This window comes from Pseudorca crassidens, chromosome 12, assembly GCF_039906515.1.
Source record: "Pseudorca crassidens isolate mPseCra1 chromosome 12, mPseCra1.hap1, whole genome shotgun sequence".
NCBI classification, from domain to species: Eukaryota; Metazoa; Chordata; class Mammalia; order Artiodactyla; family Delphinidae; genus Pseudorca; species Pseudorca crassidens.
Genome location: NC_090307.1, coordinates 16,797,635 through 16,825,394, shown reverse-complemented (window position 1 = coordinate 16,825,394; position 27,760 = coordinate 16,797,635). Strand labels below are relative to the sequence as shown.

General features: G+C 46.8%; 1 protein-coding gene across 3 annotated transcripts in view; it reads left to right on the top strand.

Annotated features, from left to right (window-relative positions):
• Positions 1 to 27,760, top strand: part of NEDD4L (NEDD4 like E3 ubiquitin protein ligase) — a 342,926-nt gene that overhangs the window by 108,431 nt on the left and 206,735 nt on the right. For all 3 annotated transcript variants that reach the window (XM_067698964.1, XM_067698965.1, XM_067698967.1), the window contains exon 2: positions 569 to 642. In XM_067698964.1, coding sequence (XP_067555065.1) covers positions 569 to 642 — 74 coding nt within the window. The remainder of the gene's footprint in view (positions 1 to 568; positions 643 to 27,760) is intronic.

Sequence of the window (27,760 nt, the reverse complement as noted above, 5' to 3'; positions counted from 1 at the left end):
GGAATGAATAAATAAGCAGGTGGATGGGATGAATGAATGAATGTTTTCTGAGGTGTTTTGGGGTGACTTCCGTTTAGGATGATGCTTTTTATTTCTTTTTACTGGAATGAGACATTATTTTTGTTTGCCAGCACCAACATTTTGAAACCGTAATTTTGAGGAAATATTTTACCATGTGAAATTCCTCTCTCAGGCCACACACACAAATATATTAACTTCAAAGGAGGAATTATTTATGAAATTTATGGTATGTTATTGCACTTGGTCATTTATCTAGGTGGTTTCGTGTGTGCGGTTGTGTTCTTGGTACAGCTGGGAAATATTTACTGTCTGTGGCAGGAATCATTGATCTGCATGACCTAGTTTGAATTAAACTTGAGCTTCATTAACTTGGATGCTCTAAATGTCTAGGGTTGTAGGATTTCAGAGCTGGAATGTTGCTTTTTGAACTTCAGCGTAAGGAAGGATCGCCTATGCGTAAAGAGTAATCATTGACTTTGCATGTTGGCTGAGAGAACGATCGATTCAAAGTCCATTTTGTAAACTACTTTTTTTCCCTCTCCAACAGGGAGAGTCCCGTATCCTCAGAGTGAAGGTTGTTTCTGGAATTGATCTCGCCAAAAAGGACATCTTCGGAGCCAGGTATGTTTGCTTTGTTATCTGGTAGGCTTCTGAAGAGAGTTTAAGCAAGCGCTTTTCAAGTTCAGGTGCATCGGAATGACCCGGCGGGGGCGGGGGCGGGGCGGTGCTTCTTAAAGCAGAGATTGCTGAGCCCTGCCTCCCGAGTTTCTGATGGAGTAGGTGATGCTCACGCTGCAGCTGGTTCAGGGACCACGTTCTTGCAGGGGTGTAGACCTTGTGCAACAGAGGCAGTTAGGGGGCTTGGCCTTCCTACAGGTTGATTTCATGAGGAAATTCGATTCAGATGTTTCTGTTTTTCTGCAGTAGAAAAATAAGTTTAAGAGCATGTCTGTGTTCATTTTAATATATTCCTGTTTTTTGTTTTTTTTTAAAAAAAACAACCCTAGCTGAGGGAAACAAAGTATTGTTTTGTTCCTGGGAGAACTGGATATTTTTTGGCATGTGTAATTTTGGAATTAAGAGACTTGGTGATTTCTGTGGCATTTACGGAAGCACTCACAGCCTCATCATTCTGGCTGTTTTAGTTAGCTTTTCTATTTTGCGTGTAGCACCTGGTATCCCTGTATCTTTCAGTCAGCCCTACTGGCTCTTGACAGTGTGTTGCCTTAAGTTGCTGGACTGGTAGCAGAGTGAGGATTAGAGCTACTTGGAACTAGGATTTGAACCAGATTTCAGAGAAGAAAGCCCTTTTGAACTTTTGACCTAAAGGATATATTAGAGATGATGTAGTCCAACTTCCCTGTCGAATGGAAACAGGAAAGGTTACTATTTAAATCCAGTCACTTATGAGGCCCCCGGTCCCTGCTCAGCGCTCTCTTCCAGTTGGGTACCTGATGGGGTTGAACCAGAGGGCCGTGCTGGCCGCTAGAGTCACCACATTGGAACACGGGGTCATCCCGTGAGTCTCCGGGACCATTGCCCGTAGTGACGCTCGGGTTCAGGGCCTCAGCCTGACACTGGAGACCCTGAGTGATGAGGCCTCGTTCTGTCCAGCTAACCTCATCCTCCCAACACCGCGCAGAAGCCCTTGTCTGCCGTTGGTTGGCACACCTCTTTTATATTCTGTCCTGTTACCATGCCCATTTTGAGTTTTGTCTAGCAAAGAAATCAGTAAGCTACTAATGTGATTTGCGTTAACGAGCAAAAATAAATCCAGGCATATCTCACTTTGTTGCGCTTCCCAGTACTGTTTCTTAACAAATGGAGGGTTTGTGGCAATCCTGTGTCGTCAAACGACGGTTGACATTTTTTAGCAAGAGAGTATTTCTAAGTTAAGGTATTTACACTTTTAAAAAAAGACATAATGCTATTGCATATCTAATAGACTACAGTATAGTGTAAACATAACTTATGCACTGGGAACCCAAAATTCGTGTGACTCGTTTTATGATGATATTCGATTTATCGCGGGGCTCTGGAACTGAGCCTGTGGTATCTCCGAGGTCTGTCTGTAAATAAGTAAAATTGATGGACGTTCCAATATCAGGGAAATATTTTTTTAAATTTCTGATGCTTACGTGTGCCCCAGATGACTAACTGAGGGTTAGCTTTCTGAGTTGTGTCACTGGGAAACCGCATGCTTTGGGGCACTGCCATCAGCCTGAGCTGCAGGTGATGGGGTGGGGAGGGGCAGGGGAGGCACATCCCACCTGCAGGCTCTCTCTCATTTGACTGTGAAGCCACCCTGAGCGGTTTACCACGCGCCTGCGCTAATGCTGTAGCATTTCACTTGCCTCTTACTAAATTAGACGTTTATTGGAGACAGAGACATCTTACTTTTTAGCATCTTTCTTCTACTGCTTAACACACAGAGCACCACGAACAGGACTGGGTCAGTTGTTTTTTAAATTTCAATGTTTGCATGCTGGCCAGTAGACTGTGCTCTTATGTCAGAAATGCCTGTTGCTCTCACTGGCTCTTTGCATCAAATGTTAAGAGTTTGGAAGGAAGAAGTTGGATTTGGAATATTACAGTCACGTTTCCTTCGATTCATTTTTGGTTTGTTTTGTCCAAAACTCTTCATAAAAAAAAATGAAATTGATTCAGATTGTGTTTTTTAGCCTGTTCAGAAGCTCTGAGGTTAAGATTGGTAGCAGAATTGGGCTCCAAGTCGTAAAAGTGCCGAGCAGATCTGAATTGTTACATTTATATGAAAAGAGGAAGGGTCATTTCTTCGGGGCAGGGCTGAGAGGAATTATAGATAATGCCTCAGGATGTTCAGTGTTGTGGCTTCGTGAACCGAGTGCCAGAAAATGAGCAGAAGCTCTGAATCTGCGTTCTGCCCTTCACTGTCTTAGCTTAATAAATTCAACACACACACCCCTGCCTGCCTGCCTCCCTCCTTCCCTCTCCCCCTGTCTCAGGGGCCAGAGCGCTCAAAGCAGCCATTTGCCAGTGAGTGGGTGCCAGTTGGAGGGTCAGGTGACCATGCAGCGTCCCGCGGCACTGGCATCTCCCTGGAGAGTGGCGACAGTTCTTGCCTCGTTATTTTGCCTAGTGACCTGCGGTCTCTTCCACGTTGTCTCATGCACATCCTTGCAACCCACCTCTGTCACAGTACGTTAGCAGGAAGCAAGGAGAGCAGTTTTCTCGTCACCGGCGGGCGGGGTCGGGGAGAACCCCAAGATGACTCTGGTTGGCTGGCAGCGCTCACGTGTCCTGGGGGAGTAGCCGTGAGTGCGGCAGGTGTTGTAATGTCTTCTGCGCTGTCCCCTGGAGTGAGACCCTTTTCTCTGTGTCCTTCCGAACCACAGGCCGGCAGGCCCCCCTTTTCCCCCAGCCTGTCACTGAATCTTCCCTCCACCTCTGTGTCTTCCAGGACCCTGATTCTCCCTTCACAGAAGGAGGGCTGGGTAGGCACTGGGAGCCCTGATGGATGGAGGAGGAAGGACAGTCTTCCTCAGCAGCAGCGTCAGGCACTTGGAAGTGGTAGAAATCAGATAGAGGCTTGGATGTGTTGGAAGACGGATTTACAGTCTCTGGAGTCAAAGGAGGCTGCCTGGGTCACGTGGCCTGAGGGTGGGGGAGGGCCGGGCATGTTGGTCGGAGTAGGCGATGCTGGAGGGTAGAGCAGTGCCCTCCTGGGCGCCTGAGGAGAGGCTGCCTGAGGCTCCAGCGCTGAGGACTGGCATCGGCGGGGGGACCCTGGCCTCTAGGCCTACCTCTCAGCTTGGTCTCATGAAGACCACCCTTTCCCAAAACAGAAGCGGGTACCTTCTGTATGCAGTGTTTGTAACATGGTATTACCTCCCTTTTGACGTGTTATTGGCATTTTGCACATGGCCTACCTTTCTAAAGAGTCTGATTTTCTTTGGCCCAAGCTTTTAAAAAAGAAAGAAACTTTCCACTCACCGTGCACCTGAAATGCCCTTCTCCTTACCTGCTCTCTCTGTCCCAATCCAGTGCTGAGGACACAGGATCACTTTCCAGCTTCCATCCAGCAAAGTCTCACTTTACTAAAAGAGTCTTTATTGTTGGGAATGTCCTGGCGGGGTCCCATGGTTAGCACTTGGCGCTTTCACTGCTGGGTCCTGGGTTCGATTCCTGGTCGGGGAACTAGGACCCCACAAGCATCACAGTGCAGCTATTTTAAAAAAAAAAAAGAGCCTTTATTGGAAGAAGATTTGATAATTGAGCTGTTGCTCCCCTGGAACTTCTCAGCAGTTGGTCTGTGTGGAGAATTGCGGCAGTAGAGAAAGATGTTATCTTTTGGACCCTACCTTCAGGTGGAGAAGGGCAATCCTATAATCTGTCATCTAAACAAGGGACACTTTTGTTTGCAACACGTGCTGAATCAAATGGGAAGTCAGGACATGGGATGTAGGTGGAGGCGGTGGTCACCTTGGGTCAGAGGCACCCAACCGTTAAGATCCATACTGTGAAAAAAAACGCTGTGCAAGGCTTTTGAGCGTTTGTTGTTGCTGTCTTAAGATTGGCCAAAAGAAAATCAGACTCTTCAAAAAGTAGGCCACGTGTAAAACGCCAATAACACATCAAAAGGGGAGTAAAATCATGCTGGAAACACCGCATACAAGAGGGGTACCCACTTCTATTTTGGAAACAGGTTGTCTTCGTGAGACAAAGTGCAGCGTTAGGGGATCAGGGTGACACCGCCACCTGGGAGGTCCCTTGGATGCTGTTACGGTGGATGGTTTGTCGCTACTCGCTTTCTGATGACCCACCGACATGTCCACACCTCCCACCCTCCAGCCTGCCGCAGAGCGTTTGAGCTGAGGCGCAGACCTAGCCAGATGAATCCCCTCATCCCCTCCTTGCCTGGTTTGATCTGCGTTTGCCTGTGGGCTGAAATCCCAGTTTCCTGTTAAGGTGGAGGTTTCACATCCCTTTGTAACGCAGTGTGCCACGCCCTCCCACCCTGGCAGCTGCCTGCTTCACAACCCGCCCCCCCATCCCTACACACAGCACACTCTGCCTTTGCTCCCTCCGCCCCTCTGCACCCCTGGCCTCACCCTCACCTGCCAGGCAGCTGTGCCGGTCATCTCCTCTGCTGGTCCCTCCCAGTTCCCCAGCAGATCACTTCCTGTCTTTCATATGCCCTACAACCCGGAAGTATTATGTGTCCCTCTGTTGTTGTTTTATGATTATAACTATTTCTTTCTCCCAGACTACATTTTTAGCTTCTGACAGCTAGGGTTTATTTTATTTATTTTTTACTCTCCCTGCCTTACACGATACCGGCACATAGTGGATTCTCAAGAAATATTTACGGAAAGAGTGAATGATGACCTCATCTCTTCCCCCCTTCCCTCCTTTTCCTGCCCCTTCACTGAAAACTCACCTTCCTCTAAGTGCGCCGTGGAACGGGCTGCTTCTTGCCTTTGCGGGTGTTTCCCCCTCTGCCTGGAGTCTGCTTACATCCTTTCTGGCACTGCTCGCCCAGCTCTCCAGGTCCAGTTCATGTGGCAGCACCTCTGCTGGGCTCCCCAGCTCAAGAGGAGAAAGCAACTCTTGTGCCTAGGCTGTCCTGGTTCCACAAGTTTCCCCCTCCCTCCAGCCCCGGTCTCAGCTCGGAGGCTGTAGCTCTTGTTCCTGTTTGTAAGCCCAGAGAGATCCTGGCACAGGGCAGTTGCTTGAGTTGACTTCAATAGTAGAATCTAGTGATAGAACCTAAGCTATGGTGCAGGGTCGCCAGCCTGGAGGAAGGGTCACTTTTTTCTAATTCTCAGAGGTGCCCTTAGCTCATCAGGCATCTCCCTCACCCCCACCCTGCCATCCAGGGCAGGTGCTTTTTGTAATTCTCACAAAGGGTCTGTGTAGACCAGTGGAGGAGGCCCGCCTAGGACTCTGATAAAAGGTGAGCGTGGAGGAGGGATTGAGGGAAGTGAGCACGAAGGCTGGTGTCAGAAAAGCATCTCGGGGAGCCAGCGGGATGGCAGGCAGGAAGGGTCTCCGTTTGATGCTGATGTCTTTGCAGAATCACTGCTTCAAAGCCCACAGAAGGGAACACACTTGCTTGTGGTGGTGGATATAGAAACTTCTACTTGGGGGGCATGAGGCTGAGCTGGGGCTGCCATGGAAGGTCAAGACCCTGCACCAACCACTTAGTCTTAGGGTCAGGATGGAGCCATTGGCACGAGTCATGGGTTGGGGAGCACGTGGCTGTCATTCCTGACAGGAGAGGTAGAGGCAGTGGGCCGGGCTCTTCACGGGCAGTTACAGGTGGGGTCGGTGGGACCACTCTCACTTCCCAGGGAGGCTTTTAGGTACTTTCTGATGTGGCAGGGATGAGTCCTGCTGTTTGGCCACAACGATGTGTGCAGTTTGGGGTCCGTGAGTCATACTTTCCTAAAATGGGGTATAAGGAAGGAGGGGAGCGAGTCATGATAGCTCCTGTTTATTGAGTGCGTCCTACGTGCCAGGCATGGCCTGACCTATCTACACAGGAGCTCGTTTGATTCTCCCCAAAGCCCTTATGCCGCAGGCCCTATTCTTCTGTCCATTTTGCAGACAAGGAAAACACGGCAAGAAAGAGAAGTTGCAAAGTCTATATTCCGCTAGTAAGGTTTAGAGCTGTGAGCTGACTGAGAGCCTAGGCTGCAAAGTCTATATACGACTAGTAAGGTTTAGAGCTGTGAGCTAAGCTGACTGAGAGCCTAGGCTCTCAAGTTCTTTACAGACTACTTTGAGTCCTTCCAGGTTGGCTGGCCTAGTGCACGGAACGTGCTATGAAGTCATCAGAGTCTGCCTTTATGAAGAGGGAATAATTATCTCCATTTTTAGGTGAGGAAGTTGAGGTTCAGAGAGATTGTCACCAGCCCGGGATGAAACCACTCTGTAGTGAGTGGTGGGACCAGCGGAGTCCAGATTTATCTGACTTCAGAGCTCTTTCCCATGGTGCGTTAATACGCATCTTGAACGGCCAAGGGTCAGCCATTGGATGGGCCGTTGGCCTAGGTGACTGTTAGATTGGATGACTAGGCATTTTTTAAAAAGCAGATTTAAAGAACTAGCCAGTGTGTGTGGTGGCAGCTAATCAAGTGCCTAGAATTGTGAGTGAATATCATCAAGTATTAGATTTCGAATAGATAAGTAAGATCTGTTTTTTTTAAAAACTTAAAATACCTCTTCGCATTTCAAACTGTATTCTTTTTCAGGTAAGCTTGTATCTTAAGACATCTAACCTTTTGTCATAGGCTGAAGTGGTAACTGAATAGGATCATTTTAGTGCAAGTTTTAGATCTACCCTCGCCCCCTTTCCTCCTTAATTATGATCAGAGTCTTTATTCGAGGTTACAGCGGGTGGAATGCTTTGGAGACTATATAAAGCTGCTCCTTAAAATTGAGCAATGCTGGCGAAGACAGACCAAGTCCAGAATTTGATGCGTTCGTGCAGAAAGTTTCAGGACCCAAATTTCACAGTTGCTTCTTTATTGTGTGGGTTGAACCTCAAGTTAGACCTGTTTGGGTTGCTCTCATTTTTTCTTCTGGCAGCTGGTGATTTAAAATTTAAAACACATACGACTCGGGCATTGGAGGGATGTGGTAAAAAAAGAAAATCCTTCTGTCTTCCAGTAATTGAGACTGATGGGGACTTAATGCCACCTAATGACAGCTCTGTGGCACCAGCTTACTCCAGTCCCCACTGTCTACATTTAAGTCGTTAACATTTTGCCACATTGGCTGCATCTAATCTTTTTTTTCCTGAAGTATTCAAAAGGGATCATTCAGACCTTATGACACTTAGCCCCTAAATACTTCAGCCTGTGTCTCTAGGAGAAAAAAACAAAAACCCTGTGCCTTCATAACCATCATGCAGTTTTCACAAAATTAACGATAATTGCCTGCTGGACTCTATTACCTGGTCCATTATCTGAATTCCCCCAACCGGCCCTGAAATGCCTTTTACAAGTGGGCTGCTTAAACCAGAATTCAGTTGAGAATCACATATTGCAGTTAGCTGTGAGGTCTCTTAAGACCCTGTTAATCAAGAACAGTCTTCGCTCCCCTTTTTCAATGACCTTGAGGGGTCAGTAGGTCGTCTCTCTGACCACATTTGATTGTTTCCTGTGGTATCATATAATGTGTTCTTCTTTCTCCTGGGTTTCCTGTACCTTAGGAGTTGGATCTAAAAGGTTGATCAAATTCAGTTGAAACTTGTAAGACAGGAATGGGGGATGCTATTTGATCAGGAGGGACCCAACATCTGGTTGTCCCGTAACTGATGATGCTAAAATTCATCCCTGGGTTAAAGTCTGTTCCCTCCACTGTTAAATTACATTTTCCCTCAGGGGACCAGCAAGAAATGGGTGAGGTGATAGTTTGGCACTAGATACATGTAAATTTTAAAACACTAATTTGCTTTTTCTCCCAAAGGATTAGAAATTGTTTTTTCTTTTGCCCCTTTTGGAAAACAGCGCACAAAAGAACTCTCCTCCTTTTACAGATTGAGAAACGTTGAGGCCATAAGTACCTTGAGGGTCCCCTTGCTAACTGTCAGCACTTCTAGGACACGATGAGGCCAGGGTTTGTATAGTGTCAGGGTTTGTATAGTGTGGGTTCTAGACTGAACCCACAGGTGTGTCTCTGTGGCCCGTGGAACACTAAAACAAAGAAATAAAAAATTTGAGCCAACGTTTGGGAGACTTCGTATTAAAAAACCAGATTTCTAGGTTTCTGGAGAATCTCGACGACCTAGACATCCTGGCCCGTGTTCCTGTGAGGCCGCGTGGCTGGAGCTGTGTGCTAGTGGCGCCCTTTGGGTAGGGCCGTGCCCTTGGGGCCACCATGGACCCCACACCTCCTGCTGTGTTGTGTGTGGCTGGTATCCCCCACTGACCTGGCCCTGAGGTCCCTGGAGGGACCGCCTGCGTTGGGTGCTGACCCTGCCCTGCGTGGTCTTCGTTGTGTGTTGTGCTGACCTCCCTGAGGCACACCTGGCCCCTTACGCTCTGCTGACACTGTGTTTGTGATCTGCCAGCTCTGTGCAAAGCTCCCTTTCCCTCTGGAGGCCTGTTGGAGCAGCCTTAGCTATCTAGGGCATTGCTGAGAATCACAACAGCAACACTAATGGCCTCTGGGCATACTTTAAGACAAAAGTATTTGTCTTAAAATCCTTGTACCTAAGAGCTCTTACAGTTAGTCATGCTAGAGCACAGAGCACCCAGCTCTCAGACTGTTTATTCTCATTGTTCTCCCCTGACCCCCAAACCCTGAAATGACGTTAAAAGGTATTAACCCTTTCCTCCCAAATAAAGACCTCTTCTAATTCTGCAGCAGGCACACGGCTTTTTGTATATTTGTGCTTATCTCCTGGTCTTTGAATGGATGAACAGATGCAACCTCCTTTTTATAAAAAAAGTAATTTTTAATTTTTTTTTTTTGGCCATGCCACGTGGCATTTGGGATCTTAGTTCCCTGACCAGAGATTGAATCCATGCCTCCTGCAGTGGAAGCGCGGAGTCCTAACCAGTGGACCGCCAGGGGAAGTCCCTGCAACATCCTCTTAAAATATGTTGATCACCGTTTGCACACTGTTCAGGCCACCAGGTTTCCCAGACAGAAACATGAGGAGTGGCAGATGGGTCAGTGCGCAGGGCAAGCACGTCTCCGTCCTGCCTTAAGCCCCAGGCTTGCTGTCCTAGAGCCAGTGCTGTAAGAATGGATGTTTAGAATGACCTGGACTCCCTGAAGAGGCTATGCTGGAGTATGCACTGATTCAGAATTCAGGGACTATCTGATCAGTTTTAAACTATACCCATATAGACTGGCCTTTGTGTCTTTCCAGTTTTGGTAAATAAGGGCGTGAAGTAGACGGGCCACATTTATGTACCATTCCCTGCTGTTATGTTAATGAGAATCCCTTGTTCAGAATCCCCCCCTTTGCCTCAACTCCTGACACATGAATGTGTTGGCATCTGTCACCTAAAGGGCCTGGGCTCTGCCACCTGCTTTAATACAGAGAGGAGGGAAAATTGCAGGATGTCTTGCCCTTACCTTCATCAGTGATGGACGATGCTCTGGTCCCTGAGTCTCTAGGGCAGGGAATTTGATGCGTTTTAGGAAGATGAGAGCGCCCCGCACGTAGCAGATGCTTGATAAATTTTGTTCATCTGGTCACAGTGGAGCCTGAGAAAATGGAAAAATTAAAAAGCAGCTGAAGAGCCGTGGGCAGTATTTTAATCCACTAACATAATGAATTACAGAGGGCACCAGTGGGGGTTGGAAGTCTGAGGATGCCTCTGGGGAGTGGTGAGGTTGGACCCTCTGCCTGACATCACTGTGTCCCGGGGCTCCAGCATCCTTCCTCTGCCTCTCGCCCCATCTACCCACCCAACCCCGGCCAGGCTGCCTCCCTCCCCTCCTTCCTTCCTTCCTTCCTGTCTTTCATTCCTCAGCTGCCTGTGTCCCCCCAGCTCACCCCGGTAGCCTTACTCTTGCTTGATCCTAAAGTTTATTCTATATTTGTCTCCCAGAAGTTCCCCTTTTGGTGATGGGAAAGGATGTAAGGAGCCTAAAGTATTATAAGGAAGGGAATGTTGCCAACTTGAGATGAGTCAGAAGTGAAAGCGTTTGGGGATGTGTAAGACAATGAAGATAATATTTATTTCACAGAAATGGAGCCTTCAGGAGCACGGCCAGTACGTATTGCATGGAGAGAGGTCTGACGTTCGGATGGCGGAGGGTGTATGCTATAGTTTCACCACTGAAGGAATAAGGGAGACGTTCCTCTGTCTGTTAATGGTTCCCGAGTGTTTTAGGTGAGGGCTGACTCTCCAGCTTATTCTCAGTGGTAAAGCCTGGAGGAGGCCTTGAGGGTGGGCTCACGGTGCACCTGCACTGGCAGAAATGGCACGACTGAAGGTGAAAAAGTTGTTATACCTAAAAAGAAATTTGCATTTCAAATTTTCAACATTGCATTTCCATTTGCTTTTCCAAGTGCACGCTCCACAATCCATTTTGGTTTGCAAGGCGGAAACAGAGACACAGATGTAGAGAACAAACGTGTGGACACCAAGGGGGGAAAGCGGGGGTGGGATGAACTGGGAGATTGGGATTGACACGTATACACTAATATGTATAAAATAGATAACTAATAAGAACCTGCTGTATAGCACAGGGAACTCCACTTCGCTGTACAGTAGAAACTAACACAACATTGTAAAACAACAACTATACCCCAATTTAAAAAAAAAAATCCATTTTAGATGTATCTCTCTGGAACCCCAAAATATTATTTTTCAGATCCAAATCTCGTATGTTGGATTATTGCATCTTCTAAGAAACATTCATAAAATTATTTCTATTTAATGTTTATATTTAGGGCAGGAACCTGGAAAGTGAAGTTTTTCAGACTGCCTTAGAAGTTTAACCAAGCTGGCAGGTTCTCCAGTGGTAAAGACAACCTTTCCTAAGTGCTGCTGCAGGCAGTCTGAATCGGGGCCAGCAAACCTTTTCTGTAAAGGGCCAGAGAGTAGATAGTTGAGGCTTTGCAGGACTTACAGTCTCTCAAGATAGGACTAAAGCAGCCAGGACAGTATCTAAATGAATGGGCTTGACTATGTACCAGTGGCCTGTGGGCCACAGAGTTTGCCCGCCCCTGAGAGTATAAGCTATTGATTCTCTATAACATATGTATTTAGAACTGGGGGTGCCAGTATTATTCGGTCATGATTTCCAGATTAACTATTTCATTGAGCTGTTGGTTGGTCAGTGGCAGACAGGAATTTAGCCAGTATTGACTTTTTGGGCATGAGGGAGTAGGGTTCCTAGATGCAGCGGTAGCTTTTAATTTTTTTTCCTTTGCTCTCCAAGGGCTGCATGCTTACAATACAGCTTATGAAACGTTTCACATAGGCACTGTGGATTTTAAAGTCTGCAAATGAATACAACTGAAAAATGTTTTTGTCTTAGAGAAAATGATTTCTCAGTGCTTTGTATATAACTACACGAGTAAGAAATAAAGTTGAATTTAATGCATCCCAGCAGATGCAGACACATCGTTTAACTTAGGGTGTGGCCATTAAAATGTTGCCTCTTTTCTCTACCGAATATTTCTTAAACTTATGACCTTACTGCCAGTAATGTTTAATAAGGAGTCTGCAATGTGTAACTCCTCAGTAAATTATTAAAAGAACTGGCATTCCTACTGTATAATATCAACACAAGTGATGCAAAGTGTGCCTTGCCCCAGTGGGTATGTGCTAACATTCCTTCCGGCTTGCGCAGAGGGATGGGGAATAAATAAACTGCAAGGTTTGTTTCCAGGTCTGTCTTTGGCTGTTACAGGTACATTGTTGTGCTTCCCCTTTTGAAGAACTGATTATTGTTTCAAAGTCTCTGCTATTTTTAGATGCTCGAAATTAGGCATTCAAGATGGGAAGGTAGAGAAGCAGTTGAAAGAAATACTGTGTTTCAAGTTGGAGGGCAACTGGTTGTGAAATCAAAATGGATGAATCATAACTTTATCACAGTTTCTATTTCTTTTTGCTAGTGAGAAAATGATAGTGTTGGTTATATAGCCGCTCTCTCGCACTCTCACTTGTAAACCCTTGGGAGTTCATTGCACACAGTGGCTTTAATTTTGTTGAAGTGATTTTCAATGTTATCTGCAGTTTGGACAGCAGAAGAAAACATGCAAATTCCTTTCTTCCAAAATGGATTACTGGCTCCCTGCAGTGTGATTTCATTTCCTCTCTTATTAAGTATGTAGTCGAACCATCATGTGCTAGAAATGAGATTTGAGTGACTATATACCTCAGTCAGGCTCTTTTGTCTGCAAAAACAACAACAAAACCAGTCTCTTGGCCTGAAATGTCAAAATATTTGGTCTTTCTCTGGACTAATCTTTCCCAGCCGGTGACTCCACCGTCTGTCTGGGCATCCAGGTTAGGGACCCGGGAGTTGTCCTCGGCTGTCTCATCCCTCCAGCTCTGCCTGGTCTCCGTGTTTGTGCCGAGGGCTTCCTGAGCGAGGGTCACACCTTCACGTCTGTCTTCTGCATACAGAGAATGCTCCCTCTCAAACAGACCGTATTCCGCTCCTGGCCGACCCTCCAGCGGCCACTCCTTGCGGTGGATCAAGGTCCTGGCTCCTTAGCCCCGACTCCACCGCCCTCCTGGGCAGCCGTTGGCCTCCGCCTCCCCCAGCAGCCGTGCTCAGTCCGTGCCTCCCAGTGAGATCTCCCGCAGGCAGCTTTCCCTGTCTCTGCGCCCACCTCGCCCAGGTGTGCGGCCTCAGCTTCGTTTGCACATCACTGTGCTCAGTGGTCACACTGCACGGTGTTGGGACTTTGCTAGACCGTCATCTCCGCACCCCGCTGTGGTCCCACGCTCCCACCCCTTTTAACGCACCTGGCAAACTATGGTGCGTGCACATGCCTCACGGCCTAGTTGGTTCTCAGAGCCCTCCCTGCCACTAGGCTGAATTTATTTATCCTGCTTTTGTACCCTCCCAGTGATTTGTACATGCCCCTATTTTCCTTACCCTCTCATCTCATAATTTTTAATTTTATTTTTCTGTATGTATTGTTAAGCCCCTCATTCTTTGCAATACTCAGGTTATACATTTTAATAATATAAAAAGTCTCTACCAGCACATACCACATTACTTTTAGCTCCTTCCTACTTTGAAGTTACCACAATTGCCTTTAACTTTAAGGAGTGTCTCACCCTTAACCCCTCTGTCCATGTAAAGTTCACTGGAGGAGAGGAATTGTGAAGCATCCCTAACCATCAAGGCTTCTGAAGGGCTCTTTCTTGTGTTAAGGGTCCACTCGGGTATGGGGGATTATAGCTCCCTCTGGTGGCCAGATCATCAGGTGCATTTTTTCTGGATTTTTAAAATGGTATTCAAATCTAATAATTCTTTGGAGTTCTTTTTTAATTTTAAAAATAATTCAAATCTTGTTTGTTTTGGCAGCTATTTAAATCATTCTCAAGTAGTGACACTTATACAGAGGAATGAATAATTTTACTTTAAGCATCCCATACTTTTTACACAGTTGGCTTTTAAAGTAGACAGTGCATAGCATTTAAACTTTATTTCCCCCCTTTTCCTTCCCTTCCCCTGCCAAATAATTTCCTAAACTTGTAGAATCATCAAAATAAAATGCCATGAACTACAAAGGAGTAATTTACTAATATGGGGAAGAAATGAAATTCTTCCAGTGAGGGTCCAGAATGGGCCCAAAGACAAAATAAATTTAATGCATTTTTAGTTTCATGTCTTAATGGATCAGAGCTTCAAAACACATTTCATTTTCTTTATGAAAGGAACTTCCAGGCTGACATTCTTAATATAGAAAACTATTATAAAGAGTTAGCTATATCCACGCTAATATGGGAAACAGGTATGGATGGTCTCAAAAATAATTGTATTTGGCTTTGGAAATTTAAAAATATCCTTTAATATGGTTCTGTCTGAGGTTGTGGGAGTTTTTAGCATTACAGAGAAGCTAATGAAAGCAATCCATGACATGAAAAACAGACCCAGGGAAGACTAGAGAGGTTTTACCATTTTTCTCTTGTCATCTCTTCTGTGTAGCTAAATTTTTAAAGATGCGTGTAGACAGCAGTGCTTCTCAGATTGATGACAGTGACCCTCAAAGAACAATAGCGGCAGCAATTTAAATTGTTTTAAATGCAGGATTGGCTAATTTTCTCTCAGGTATGCTTGGGGTTTTTTGAATAAAATCCTGTTGGGAGCAGGGTAAGGGGTCATGAGTCTTCATGGGCAGCCTGCCTGAGTGGGTAGGTTACAGTCAAGGGCTTATTTAAACAGCAGGGAGTGGCTCAGACACCCCCAGAGGAAAACAGCACGGGTCATTTCTCTCCTCATTTTGCAATAATGTTCTTTTCTCCCTTTGCCATTTCTCCATGTCTGCAAATACCGACAAAACACCATGAGGGCTTTCAGTGGGACAGAAGAATTGGGGAGGTACTAGGGAGAAAAAAGTGTGTGTCAGTTTGCAACGGTGTTAAAATAGTTTAATTTCTTTTCAGTTGAAGACATTCGGATTTATTAGGGCTGTCAGGAGGGTTCTCATGAGATAATGTTCTCATGTGACAGCTCGTGAGTGCTGAGACATGAGACAACTACAAGGTCTATTGTGTGACACCTCCCCCTGCAAAAAGCCAGCCTCCAAAGCAAAGAGGTGAATCAACAACAACAACGAAAAATCCTAGAATCATCTCAGCTGAGGAGAAGATGCTGCTTAAGTGGAATGGTCCTTCCTTTCGGTCCAGAAGCGTGAGAGATGTGATGCGAGCTCCACGGGCTGCAGAGAGAGGTTCAGCCGTCCGGAGGGTGTTAACTGTTATCACAGGAGACGTTTTTTGGTCACCGTGGGTCCCAGCCTCACTCAGCTTTCCCTGCCTTTTGCCTGCCTCTGGCTTCATTTTATCCTCCTGGGCATTTGTGGTGGATTGGAGGCTTTCTCTGTGGAGTGGACTCAGTAGAGTGTCCCTCCTAACAGTGAGGACGGGAAAGTAAACGTCGCCGCGCCTGAGAGGCTGGTACGTCCTGTAAGCAGGGCCTAAAGTTGGGTTGAAATGATAAGAATGTACAGATTAAAGAAAAGTGTGGCAGGCCATTGGAGAGAGATGGATCAATTCTGTTCCATCTTTTTTTTTTCCAAAAAAGAAATCCCACAGTGCTAATGGGCAGCACATGATAAATAGTTTTCCAGTTTGATAACGAGAAAGGCAGATGGGGGATATTTACATATTGAAGTGGTATAGAAAACGGTGTGTATTTATTGTGGAGATCTCAGTAGACACGTAAGAGAGGAAATTAAAAGCCCCTCTCTGCCTTCTGCCCCAGGCTTGCTTACCCTTTGACCCTTTGAGCGTAGCCTCCCCGTCCCCCCATCTTGGTGTGTGTGATGGGGGAGGGAGGGCATGAGAGTCCCACTGTACGATCCTATTAACTTGTTTTTAACTCCCCAGTGCCCTGTGGGAATGTTTCCGGGTCATCATAAGTATCTCTGTCTTAGCCAAGTAGAGTCTGAGAACGCTGCAGAGCCAGTCAGTTGAAGGGCAGGTCGCCATCTCTTCAGGTCCAGAGCAGCCAGGACTTGGCTTGGCAGTGGCCTCCTAGTTCATTTGGCCAGAAGTGACAGCAGCGGCCCTTACTGTTGTTGTAGCCGGACTCTTGTAGTTCGTACCTTGATTTTCCAGGTAGTCTTTTGAGTGCCTCCAATGTTCCACATACTGGGCAAGGCACTGGGTAGGAGGAGAACTTAGGGTGCCTGCCCGCTTAGAGCTTAAATTCCACACTCCCTTCATCATCGAAGTCTTTGGCCAACTGCAGAGGAAGCCACCGTGAAAGATGCCCCCACCTCCCCACCTTCACCCCTGGACCCCTTGCCACTGGGAGTCCTGGCTGGAGGACTCTTATTCCTGGTAACCTGGTTGCTACTGGTGCTACATGATGCTCCAGATGGAGGTCGCCCGTCAGGCATCCTTCACCCTTGGTGTGAACACTTGTCCAGACAGGTGTGCTTGTGTTAGGACTTAGTGAATCCTTAGCTGGGAGTCCCCGGCAGTGCCATCCTCCAGCGAGCTCTCTAGGTGGGACGAACGCCATCACCTGCGCCCTGAGCCACAGCTTCTCAGGCTGCTGGGGCCCCTCCTTGCTGAGAGCTCTTCCTGGAGCATCCTTTTTGGCTGATTGAGTTGAGTATTCCTTAAAGCTCTTTACTGCACTCATGGGCCTGTTAGCTACCGCTGACTATTTTTTGCCCCTGTGGGTATTATTTAAGCTTGCTTCTTCAAATGTGAATGACCTAAGTTTTACTTTGGCTCACTCAAAAACCTTTTTTAACCTAAAAACTTCCTTTAAAAAAAAAAAAGTTTGCTTCTACCCTCTTCCCTTTTCACCGTCTGTTTTAGTCATTTCAACTTCGGATGTCAGAGGAGTTCCGGGTTCATTTACCGAAAGAAACAGTGAGTTATACGAGAGTTATAAAAGGAGAAACCACAGCCGAAGGGAAGGAGGCTTGTGCTTTGCGGCCCTCAGGATTGAGTATGTTGGTAGTAGACGGTTGGACTTTTAGCGGAAGGGGTAGGTGTGCCTGGCCTTGGTGTCACCATCTCTGAGGACCTGCCGTGTTGCAGAGTTGCCTCTTGTGGGAGAAGGTTCTGGGGTCGGGTGTGGTTTTCCCTCTCACAGGGCTTCCTCGCTCTTGATTTCCCAGCCAGCAGCGTCCTGGGTGGTTTTGCATGTGGAGCTGAGGCTTCGCTGCCTGGACCATCTCGGAGGCCTTGTGGGGCATGTGGGACGGTGGCTCACGGTTTTCTAGAGGAGCAGGGTCAATCTTTAAAGTTTCTCTCAAGGATTAGCACGTGTCTTCCAGAAGTGTTTTTCAGAGTCTGGTTTTTTGGGTCCAAGAAGGTGTCCTTTTTTTAAGCCCTGCTCACCCATCTCCCGCAGCAGGGAATCAGCCCTGAGTAGTGGTCGCTAATCAGTGACGCTAATTAATGATGGTCCTTGGTCTCAAGGCACCTGTGTTAGAGGGCAGTACCTGTGTGCAGCTGAGCAAGGAGCACAGGTTCATGCTGACGCCACGGGAGGGATGGGGAGGCCTGTTGTGAGAGGACCCTGGGGTGAGGTTACTCGAGTCTGTGGCCCAAATGTGACTCACTTCCCTGGAAGTTTCTGCTCTGGGCCTTGGAGTTAGGAAGAGTTGCTGGGACCAGATTTCAAAAGGAATGATCCGTTTCCCATAATACACGCTTTAAAGCTAACAGTATCCACAAATCTTAAGTTTTTTTTTTTTTCCAAAAGAGGCTCAAAGTGGTTTCCTGTCAGTGACAACAAAAAATTAGAGAAGCTATGAACGACCAGACTGAATTATGTCTAGAGTATGCATGGCCAAAAATACGCCAGAAAGATTAAAGAAAGATTAACTGGGGATAATACTGCCAGTTTCTAAGAACAGAGAAAGAGCCAATTTGCTTAATATGAAATGACAACCTGCAAACCAGTATAAAGACCTATAACCTAATTGAAAAATGATCATCAGAGAGTACAAATAGAGAAGAGGGGATACCAGTGACAAACGTATTGAGGTAGTTAACTTCACTTACAATAAAAGAAATGACAATTCAGGCTCCAATGAAAAACCTTTTTCAGCTATCATGTTGTCAAAAAGTAAAATTTTTAATTGCAATATGTTGATATGAGTGTGAGGAAATGGTTCCCCTTTGACCTGTTACTGGAGGGTGCTGAAGTGGGTACAACGTCTAGCAATTTGGAAATGCTGATCGAAGTGACAGGTGCCGTAGAGCCAGCACTCCCAGTTCTGCCAGTTTATCCAAAAGATACACTTGCACATGTGTGAAGTGATCGGGATACAAGAATGCACATTCCCTTGTTGTTACAATCAGAAAAGATTAGAAATAACTGAAGTGTCTGTTAAAAAACAGCTGATTCCTGGGTTCCAGCCTCAGCCTCAGCTGTGCTTTCCCACCCTCCCTCTTCTTCTTTTTTTTTATTTTGCTGGTTTTATTCTCAGCAAGGTTTCCTCTCTTTGATGGAAGCTCTGGGCTCACATTCGCAGCAGAGAGAGGGTGGCCCCAGCAAAGTTTAGGACTTGCCTTTTATTGGGTCACCCCCGACCTGTGAGCTGTTGAGTGGAATGTTCTTTAAAGTGACCTGTTGTGGAGTAAATCACTCCTTTATATTAAAGAAAAAATCCAGCCCAGTGAGTCACACGCCCTCCTGTCTTCATTTCCTCTTCGTGTTCCTGGGTCTCTCTGTCCCTTGTTGTTATCATTTACAGATGAAGCAACAGAGTCCGAGACGTACTGTATTTTGAGACATTGTGGTTTTATGCATTATAATTAAATTGTCATCATCACGTCAACCTTAGGAGGTGGAAACTATTCTTTGCGGTTTCCAGATGAGAAAAATCGAGGATCAGAAAGGTTAAGCAACTTGCCTAAAGCAAGGAAGTGGCAGAGCTGGGTTCCACCCCAGTTTGCACAGACTCTGTTCTCATCCTCACTGCCTGTATAGCACCTGGGGCACCCTGGCCTGGCTCCCAGACAGTCTGATGCAGCTGGTGTGAGGGGAGGCCTGGGCATCGGTGTGTACAGCCCCCAGGGGATTGGAATGAGCTGGGAGCCACTGGTCTATGCCACGAGCAAAGGATGAAGGTCCCTGATGGTCTTCACGTGGCAAAGGACTCAGACCCCTTGTTCTCTGCTTCCAGGCAGAAAACTCTTGTTCACACTGTCAGGCCTGCCTTTATACAAGAAAGTAGAATCTGAGGCAGGAAGGACTGGGCATAGTGCCCAGTGCTGTGAGGGTTCTAGAAAAAACTGTCTTCCCTGTGTGTGTGTGGCTGGCGGCCTTCGCTGGTCAGCCGTTGTCAGTTTCACGTGAGGTGGCTCCAGGTGGCCTGGGGAACCTGGAGGAACTTTTTTTTTTTTTTTTTTTTTTTTTTTTGCGGTACACAGGCCTCTCACTGTTGTGGCCTCTCCCGTTGCGGAGCACAGGCTTTAGGCATGTGGGCTTCAGTAGTTGTGGCACACAGGCTCGGTAGTTGTGGCTGGTGGACTCCAGAGTGCAGGCTCAGTAGTTGTGGCGCACGGGCTCAGTCGCTCTGTGGCATGTGGGATCCTCCCGGACCAGGGCTCGAACCCATGTCTTCCGTGTCGGCAGGCGGATTCTTTTTTATTTTTTTATTTTTGCCGTATGCGGGCTTCTCACTGTCGTGGCCTCCCCCGTTGCGGAGCACAGGCTCCGGATGCGCAGGCCCAGTGGCCATGGCTCACAGGCCCAGCCGCTCCGCGGCATGTGGGATCCTCCTGGACCGGGGTACGAACCCGCGTCCCCTGCATCGGCAGGCGGACTCTCAACCGCTGCGCCACCAGGGAAGCCCAACCCGGAGGAACTTTGTGATGTCCTCACGTTTGTCCTCTTCTGGGCATTACGTTTCTGCACTCATTCCTGGAAAAGTTACTCAACCACATTGGCGGGTGGCGGACAGGAAACTGGGAGAGAAGTGCAGCTTCTGGATGGAAAATCAGACACACGGGGTGAGGACTGGGGGAAGGGTTAGGAAAAAGTCTTTTCTTGGGGTTCTTGTTGTCAATTGAAAAGAAAACGCACAACATGAGAGCTGTGAGTTTCAGTTTTTTGGGGGGCCTTACTGAGGACCATAGCCCTGGAGATAGCCTCTCAGATAGGTCTGAGCAGCTGTTCTGAAGAGGCGAGGGGCGGGGTCAGCATGTATGTGATTTTGGTGAAGGGGGCGTGTGCAGCCAGGCCCACATCTGGGTAGAAGGTTGTCATGGTGAGCAGGTGTCTCCATTAATGATTTTAGTGCTTTTCTGGGTAGGAGAAGATGCAAGAAATTGGGGTCATAAAATCTTCTCCCGAAAATATCTATCTAAAGGCCTGTTTGGCCAGATTTCCCAGAGCACAGAGTGTCCTGTCCTGAGCTCCTTTCAGGGAGTGTGAAGGTCAGGGATGGCAGAGGCTACTGACTTCATTCCTGGAGGACCAGATGGCGAGCGACATTGTTTTAGTTGTCACTGTAAACCAGAAGAGGAATAAAGCGGACATTTAGAAAACTACATAATTAGGACTTAAGTTGAATGAGCTTCATGACGTACAGACGTTGTCCTTAATACTTTCCGTAGGTGGGTGCTCACAGAGGCTGTGTGGTCCCGTCAAGGCCAGGACCTACATCCGATGAGTATCATTTTCTCCTCTTTTCAGACAGGGCTTCACTAACCTACTGGGGAAAAAGAGATGTAAGTCAAAATACACGTATAGAAGTTTAGAGCTGAAAGAGACCTTAGAACCAGGGGTTCTTCAGCCTGGCTCTACCTTAGAGGAGCTCCAAAAATATATTGGTGTTAGGACTCACTGGAGACATTCATTCAGTTGGCCTGGAATTGCAGGTAGAGGCAGGATGAGGGCTTGGGCCTCCTGACCGCGCCCGGTCTGTATTCCAGTGACCACAGCAGGCATAGCGTCCAGCCCCAGGGCCCTCTCCAGGTCTGTGTCGCTCAAGTCCCACAGTCTCTGCTCTTGACCTTCCAAACGGCATCACACTCCTGGGCAGGTGTGTGCACAAGCCTACCATCCTCTCACACCTACTCTTGAATGGTGGAAATTGAGTAAAGGCACACTTAGACCTGTACTGAGGAGAAGACAGTCTCTCTTCACAAGTAATCAGGATGTGTTAGTCTTGCAAGCGGGTTAATTCATTCATTGTCTTTCTAATGAAAATGGTTGCAGAGCCTAATATTCTTCCAGTCGATCTGTGTGGCAAGATAGAAGCAGGGTGTTAGTTCTCTCTCTGAACTGCTCTCCAGTATCAGAGACCGAACCCTGACCTTCCCTCCCAGGCTCCTTTGTTACGCAGCAGGGCTGGGATAAAAGACTCTTCTTTCAGCTGCCCAGGGTGCCAGACGGAGGGAACTGGACCAGGGCTTTGTACACCCCCAGTGACTCAGAGAGCCTTTATCCTCGTCTGATGTTTACTCCACACCCGATACCTCCTGGGAATCTTTAACATTGTCGCGGAAAGAAACCATTCTGCCTCGGGTGCCTGTTTTTAGACTGTATATAAAGCCCACGTTGGATTTCTGCTCCCTTTCTCTCTCTCTCCGCTAAGCCTGCTGTTTGCAAGGCAACGGGATCTTTTGTCTTTAAAAGTTCGGCACCTCTGGCTAGTTCCCCATCTGAACCCCAAAGCCCTGGAATGCTCTGGGGTATCTCTCTTCTTTCTTCATTCTGACCAAAACCGAAACCACAGGTGATGACCTTTACACCAGAGCAGTTGAAATAATACAACTGACGGGAAGGAAGCTACTTCAAAACAATGAACCTTGAGTTAAAATGAGTCTGAGTTGGTCTGTCTTGATCAGCCCCGGCTGTACTGAACCTGTTCAGTGAGACTGGTTGGAGCTTTGGGCTCTTCGGTGGGCTGTCCAAGTTCAGGACAGGTCCATCCGATGGTCATGAGCTGAAGGAGTGTTGCCCGCCATATCAGTAAACAATGTGACCATCGAGCCCTGGGCCACTGCAGCCGCCCTGACTGTGCACCCTGAGGGGATTCAGGATGGAGAAAAGCAGGATACCCGCCCTAGATAGTTAAGGTGCACGTCAAGGAATGATTTCAGTGAGTCCAGACTCTTGTATCTTCCCATACGTAAACATCTCAAGTTAAATTCACTAACTTTTTTCTTTAATTAACAGTAATCTTTTGATGTCCTCTGTGGTTTTTGTTGCAAAAACTCTTATATATATCCCAGCTCCCCCCTTACCTCTTCGGAGCAGTCCCTCAAGAGTTATGTGAGAGGCTGCCCCTCGGGCTTTTGTCCTCAGCAAAGTCCACCGAATAAAACATAATTCTCAACTTTTAGGTTGTGCATTATTTTTTAGTGGAGTTCAGTGATGAACTGTATATAAAACAGGATTAAGGTGTTGAGGGGGGGATCTTGACCGCATTCTCATCAGCCTGGGGTGATTTCCTCCTCGGCTAGGGGTTTTGGCTTTTTTCTTTACGTGAAGGTCACTGTGTGACTTTCAAGGCAGTGATGATTCAGAGTGAAGCCCGCAACCCAAGGGCAGTGGTGGGGGCAGTTTTACATCCTCTCTCTTCTTTTTGCCTTTTCTTCCGTTTTTTCCACCTTTTCCCCGTCCTTGCTTCCTTCTTCCCCATCTCCATAGGGGGCCATACAGGAGAACTCAATATCTTTTGTATTTCCTATTGAATACAAATTTTATGATTCATGTTACTAAATTTAAAGTCCATATTTTATATGGACTTCTCTCTAAAAAAATCAAAACTTCAGTAAAACCAAACTGAGTGTTCCTTTAGGCAAAAAAAATTTTTTAATTGTTTTTAAAAAAGGCTATACGTATAGACATAGAAAAGACTGGAAAGGGTGCATAACAAAATCCCAACACCATATCAAGGTGGTTAAGATTATCTGTTATTTTTGCTTTTTTCATTTCCTAAATTTTCTTCTATAAATATATTAATGTTATCAAATACAGAGGAAGAAAAATGCGTGGGCCTGATGATCTAACTCACATACTTGAAAGGAACTCATCCTGAGAGAATACTGAAGAATTTATTATATCCTTATAGAGTTGAAGGATGTATGTTTATATATATCCTCTTATATATCCAAAGGTTTAGCTATAAGGATGAAGCATTGTTTGTCATAATGAAAGAGTTAAAGCAACCTAAATTAATTATGGTAAATGTCTAAAATGGAATAGTATGAAGCCATTAAAAGTGATGTTGCCTGGAAATATTTACTGATATGGAAACATTTTATAACATCGAGTGGAAAAGTAAGTTGGATTGGTTTGTATCATTTGATTCCATCTCTTTTGTAAGAGATCTTATAGATATGCTCTACACCTACGTAGAAATATAGAAGATCTAAAATATAAAAGATCTATTAATAGTGTTCAGAGAATGGGATTCCTGTGTGTTTATTTTATTCCTTTGCGTGTGTGTGTGTGTAATTTTTCTGTAAAGAATCAATATAGCTGTCATAAAAATTGGGAACGTTTATTTCAGTTTTAGAAAATCGCCTCTTTACCTGAGTGAGAACCTGTGGTTTAAACTCATAGTCAGCCTTTTACCCCCGTTGTTAAATCCATCTTCTTCTACCTTCAAGAGAATTAAAGCAGTGAGCTTAAATTGGCAGATGGATTATTGATAATTGTAATGGCTGAGATTTTTAATTGCCATTTGTATCAATGAAGTTTTTTTTCTTTTCTGTTGCGTTGGGGATTTTACAGGAGAGACAACAGTGCTTCTCTCATACTTTACCGCAGATTAGAAGCTTCATCTTAATGGGAAGCTAAATAATGAAGCTTGTTCAGAACGGTGTTACAATAAGTGAAGCTCTGAGCCCACGGGCCTGGCCGTGGTGCCTGTGATTTCAGAATTCAGAAGCTAGTTCTGTGTTCATTGAGGCTTTGCAGTTAAGTTGCCTGGGCCAAGGCTGTCTCCAAGAAGGCTGGCTCCAAAGTAATTGGTAAATTACTGAAGAAGACATTGGCCGTGCTCCATAGCAGTTTAAAATTTGACTGGTGCCGTGAGCTCATTACAGAACAGTTACAGTAAGCTTGAGCTTCGTGCGTAAGCAGCGGAAAAGCTGTGCACAGGTGACATTTATTTCAGAAAAATAAGACCTGGATGGGCAGTGAGAGGCCGTCTCCAAGAAGCCCTTCCACCCTGGAAACCCCAGAGCCAGCACGGTACTCGGCACACGGTAGGAGCTTGAAAAATTCTTGCCGAGTGAACTGCTGACTTGGCTTTTCAAACCTGGGCTCCTATGTACATAAGCCCGGATCATGTAACTGCAGGATGAGAAGGTGTTCCTTACGTACAAGCATTTTGAGACTAAGATTAAATGAATGGTCCAGGATCACAGATGACTCCCAATTCTCAACACTGCTGACTGCGCGTCAGGTGCACCATTGATTCAGTACCGAGAGGAGAGAGTGGCAGGCACGTTCCTTGATGACTTTCCGGTCAGAGGCTTGCTGACTTGGGAATGGTTAAGATGTTGAGTTGCCTTAAATAGAGCAGAGAAGGTCGTCGGTAGCATCACTAGGGCTGATTCTCAGGTCTCCTGACTCCCCCAGTTCAGTTTAATGATTCTGGTTAGTCCTCTGACAGTTGACCTGATTCTGGTTAGTCCACCCGCTGTGCTGTCTTTTTTTTTTTTTTTTTGACCTGTTGACCACCCGCTGTGCTGTCTTTTTTTTTTTTTTTTTTTCCCTAGGCTGCCTTGATGGGCTTTGAAGTGTCCACCTGGGTCCTTTGTCCCCTGCCTGGCCCAATGCAAACCTCAGTGCTTTCTGCTCAATTGGTTTGTGGGGATACAGCCCACAAGTGCTTGTATCTGTCTTTCACTGGAGTTCTGCCACCGTCTTTTCGTGCTGAAAGGTGCTGTGCTGGCAGCAGGAGAGCACAGCAGCTTGGACCTCCAGAAACTTACCATCAGTTACTAATTTGAGCTGAGCCTGGCCCTTGAACGTGGGCCATAGATTTCTAGATTGGGGGTCGGGGCAAGGGAGATCCTTTAGTGTATAGAGTTGTCTTTCTGCCTGCTTGCCTAATTTCTGATTGTTTCAAGGAATTGGCGTCCTAGTCAGATATTGTCATGTTCCACTACGACATACCAGCCTGTGTGGCCTTGGCGGTGTGCTTGAGTTGTTTGCAGAGGTTTTTAAAGTAAAGGACCTAAGAAGAGAGCAAGGCCAGTGTGTGGGGTAGAGGGGGTGGGGCGCTCCCGTGTTTTTTGATACACGCTATTTCAGGTATGAGCCATTTCACATACGAAAGTGTACATCCGATGGAAAGACAGAATGTACTAAACTTTACCGCTTTAAAAAATAAAATGTACCTCTTGAATGAGTCTAGTGTAAAACTGAACTACATAGCAATCAGATACTTAATTTTATAGTTGTTGCAAATATCACCTTGGGGTAGTATGGGTGAAAAGGGCAGGACGTTTTATGTATGATAAAGTCCTGAAATTTCGTATGTTCTTTTGTTACTGAAAGAGGCATCTTCTTCTCTTATATGCCAAGCAGATGCTGCCAGTACATGGAGAAAGATTTGCCAGCTGTGGTACAGCTGGTCGCTCAGGCCTTTTCACAGCTGCCTGTAAAACCCACGTGTGTTGTCTTCCCCCTCAGTACTTGCTTAGAAATCGCTAGCAGCGTTGTAGAGCGTATCCCAGTGACGCCGCTTACCTATGAACTTTCCCGTTTCTTCTGTCTCCGTGACCTTCACTTCCTCTGGCAAATTCTTCCCAAGGTTGTTTGCTGCTCTCGGGGCCCCCTGGACTTAGATGTATTTGCCCAAGATGGATGAAGGTTTTGGAGGCGTGAAGTGGTTAAGAGCATTTCATGGCAGTGTCACCTGCTTGGTAGCTCTTTGTGTGTGACCTGATTTCCAGCATGTTCTGTCCTCCAGCTGCAGAGATCCTCTTCCCGGAACCCACCCCCATCTCGCTCACCGGTCAGGGCCGTCTCTTCTTTGATCCGTCCTGGATCTACAACTGGTCTGTTCACTTTGGTAGTAGAGGTGCCTTCCTCCTAATTTGTCGTGAGAATTGGCTCTTGGCTGTTATGTTTTGGGGACACACTGGTGTTTTGCTTCTCTTTTTTCCACCTGAATCACTGGGTGTTGGATGCGGGAATGAGGTGGTAGTGAATGAGGAAGGTTGGGAAGATGATTCGGGTTGGCAAGAACAAAGGTTGTCCTAGAGCGGCCAAAGCAGCTGGGATTCAGATGGGCTGCCTCTTGGAGAATGGACTGGGGACGTGTGCGTCTCACAACTGCAGTGTGTGTGAGCCACCACCAGAGGGTGATGGTGGCTTTTTTGGCCCAGCGGGGCTCTGCGCTCCCCCTCCCCCAAGGTCTCTGAAAGCATAGCCTTGAACAGGTGGTTCTGCCATTGTCTGTCGCTCAGACTTAACAGTGGTCTTATAAGGAACCTGGGGGTTCCATTTTGAGAAATAATTGCCTTTTTAAAGGGAACGTTAAAGAAGAAAAAGACCTTTGGGCTCAATTAAGAGCCTATTCTTTTCCTCAGTACTCTTTGCTCTCAAACGTGGGCATGCTCTTGGCCTTGAAGTGGGAAGTTAGAGGGAACTGGGGACAGAAACCTGCTCTAATGTGGGCTGCAACTTGGTGTCCCCGGCAGTATTGGGGCTGGGGGCCTATATGTCCTATCTTTGACTGTTGCATGCAAAAGTGATTTTAAAATTGGCCCCCCTAACTTATTGGAGACATCGGTTTAAAATAGTAGGAGAAACATCATTTGCTGTTGGCCGTGCATTGGATCAGTGTTTCAACGCAGGGAAGGTGACGGGGTGTCTGGTTGATTTAGGACAGCCTTTTAGAACCTCTGCTGCTGAGGGCTGATCAGATACCTCACAGATCCAGGAAGGACGTTTCAAGGCTCCATTTCTATAGATGAGGAAGCCAGAGGTGCGTTAGGCCAGGAACTTGCCTGGTGTCCCCCAGCTAGTAAGGTGGTAGAGGTGGAATCCAGAGTTAGTTTTGTCTGATGAAAATATATGCTCATTCCGTATATATAATGACAGTGGAGCCATTATTTAAACAGTAGTAACCAGAGGGGTTTCTTCTCTCCTGGAATGCCCTTCCTTTCAACATTGGCATGAACATTTGGGGCGGGGAGGAAATGCCATTAATTTTCAGGAAGGGACATTCCGTGTGCCTTGGGGTTCCAGAGGTTCCAGGGTCACCTGTGTTGGCTCTTAGAGTTCCTGTTTTGCTGCGGGGGCAGCGTTGTAGGGTGCGGCTTGCATTGTTTCTGGCATTGCTTGAACCCACAAAGTTCCCCCTCTAGTCTCTAGTTCTGCTGCCTCGGATGAGCCGCTTCTATCTCCCCCGCATCTGAATCTGCTGCCCATTTGAGCGAGGCGGCGGTGGCGGCAGCTCCCAGACCAGACCGGCTGCAGCACGGCACTGGCACCGACCGGTACAGCTCTGGGGCGTCTGGGGTGGGCGGCTCTCAGCAGGGCCCTACCTGGGCGGTAGTTGCCGCAGAGCCGTCCCCTCGCCCCTCCCTCAGACGCGGCACCTCCTGTTCCAGGCTGTTGATCACCTGTCGACAGGGGGACCGGGCTGAGTCCA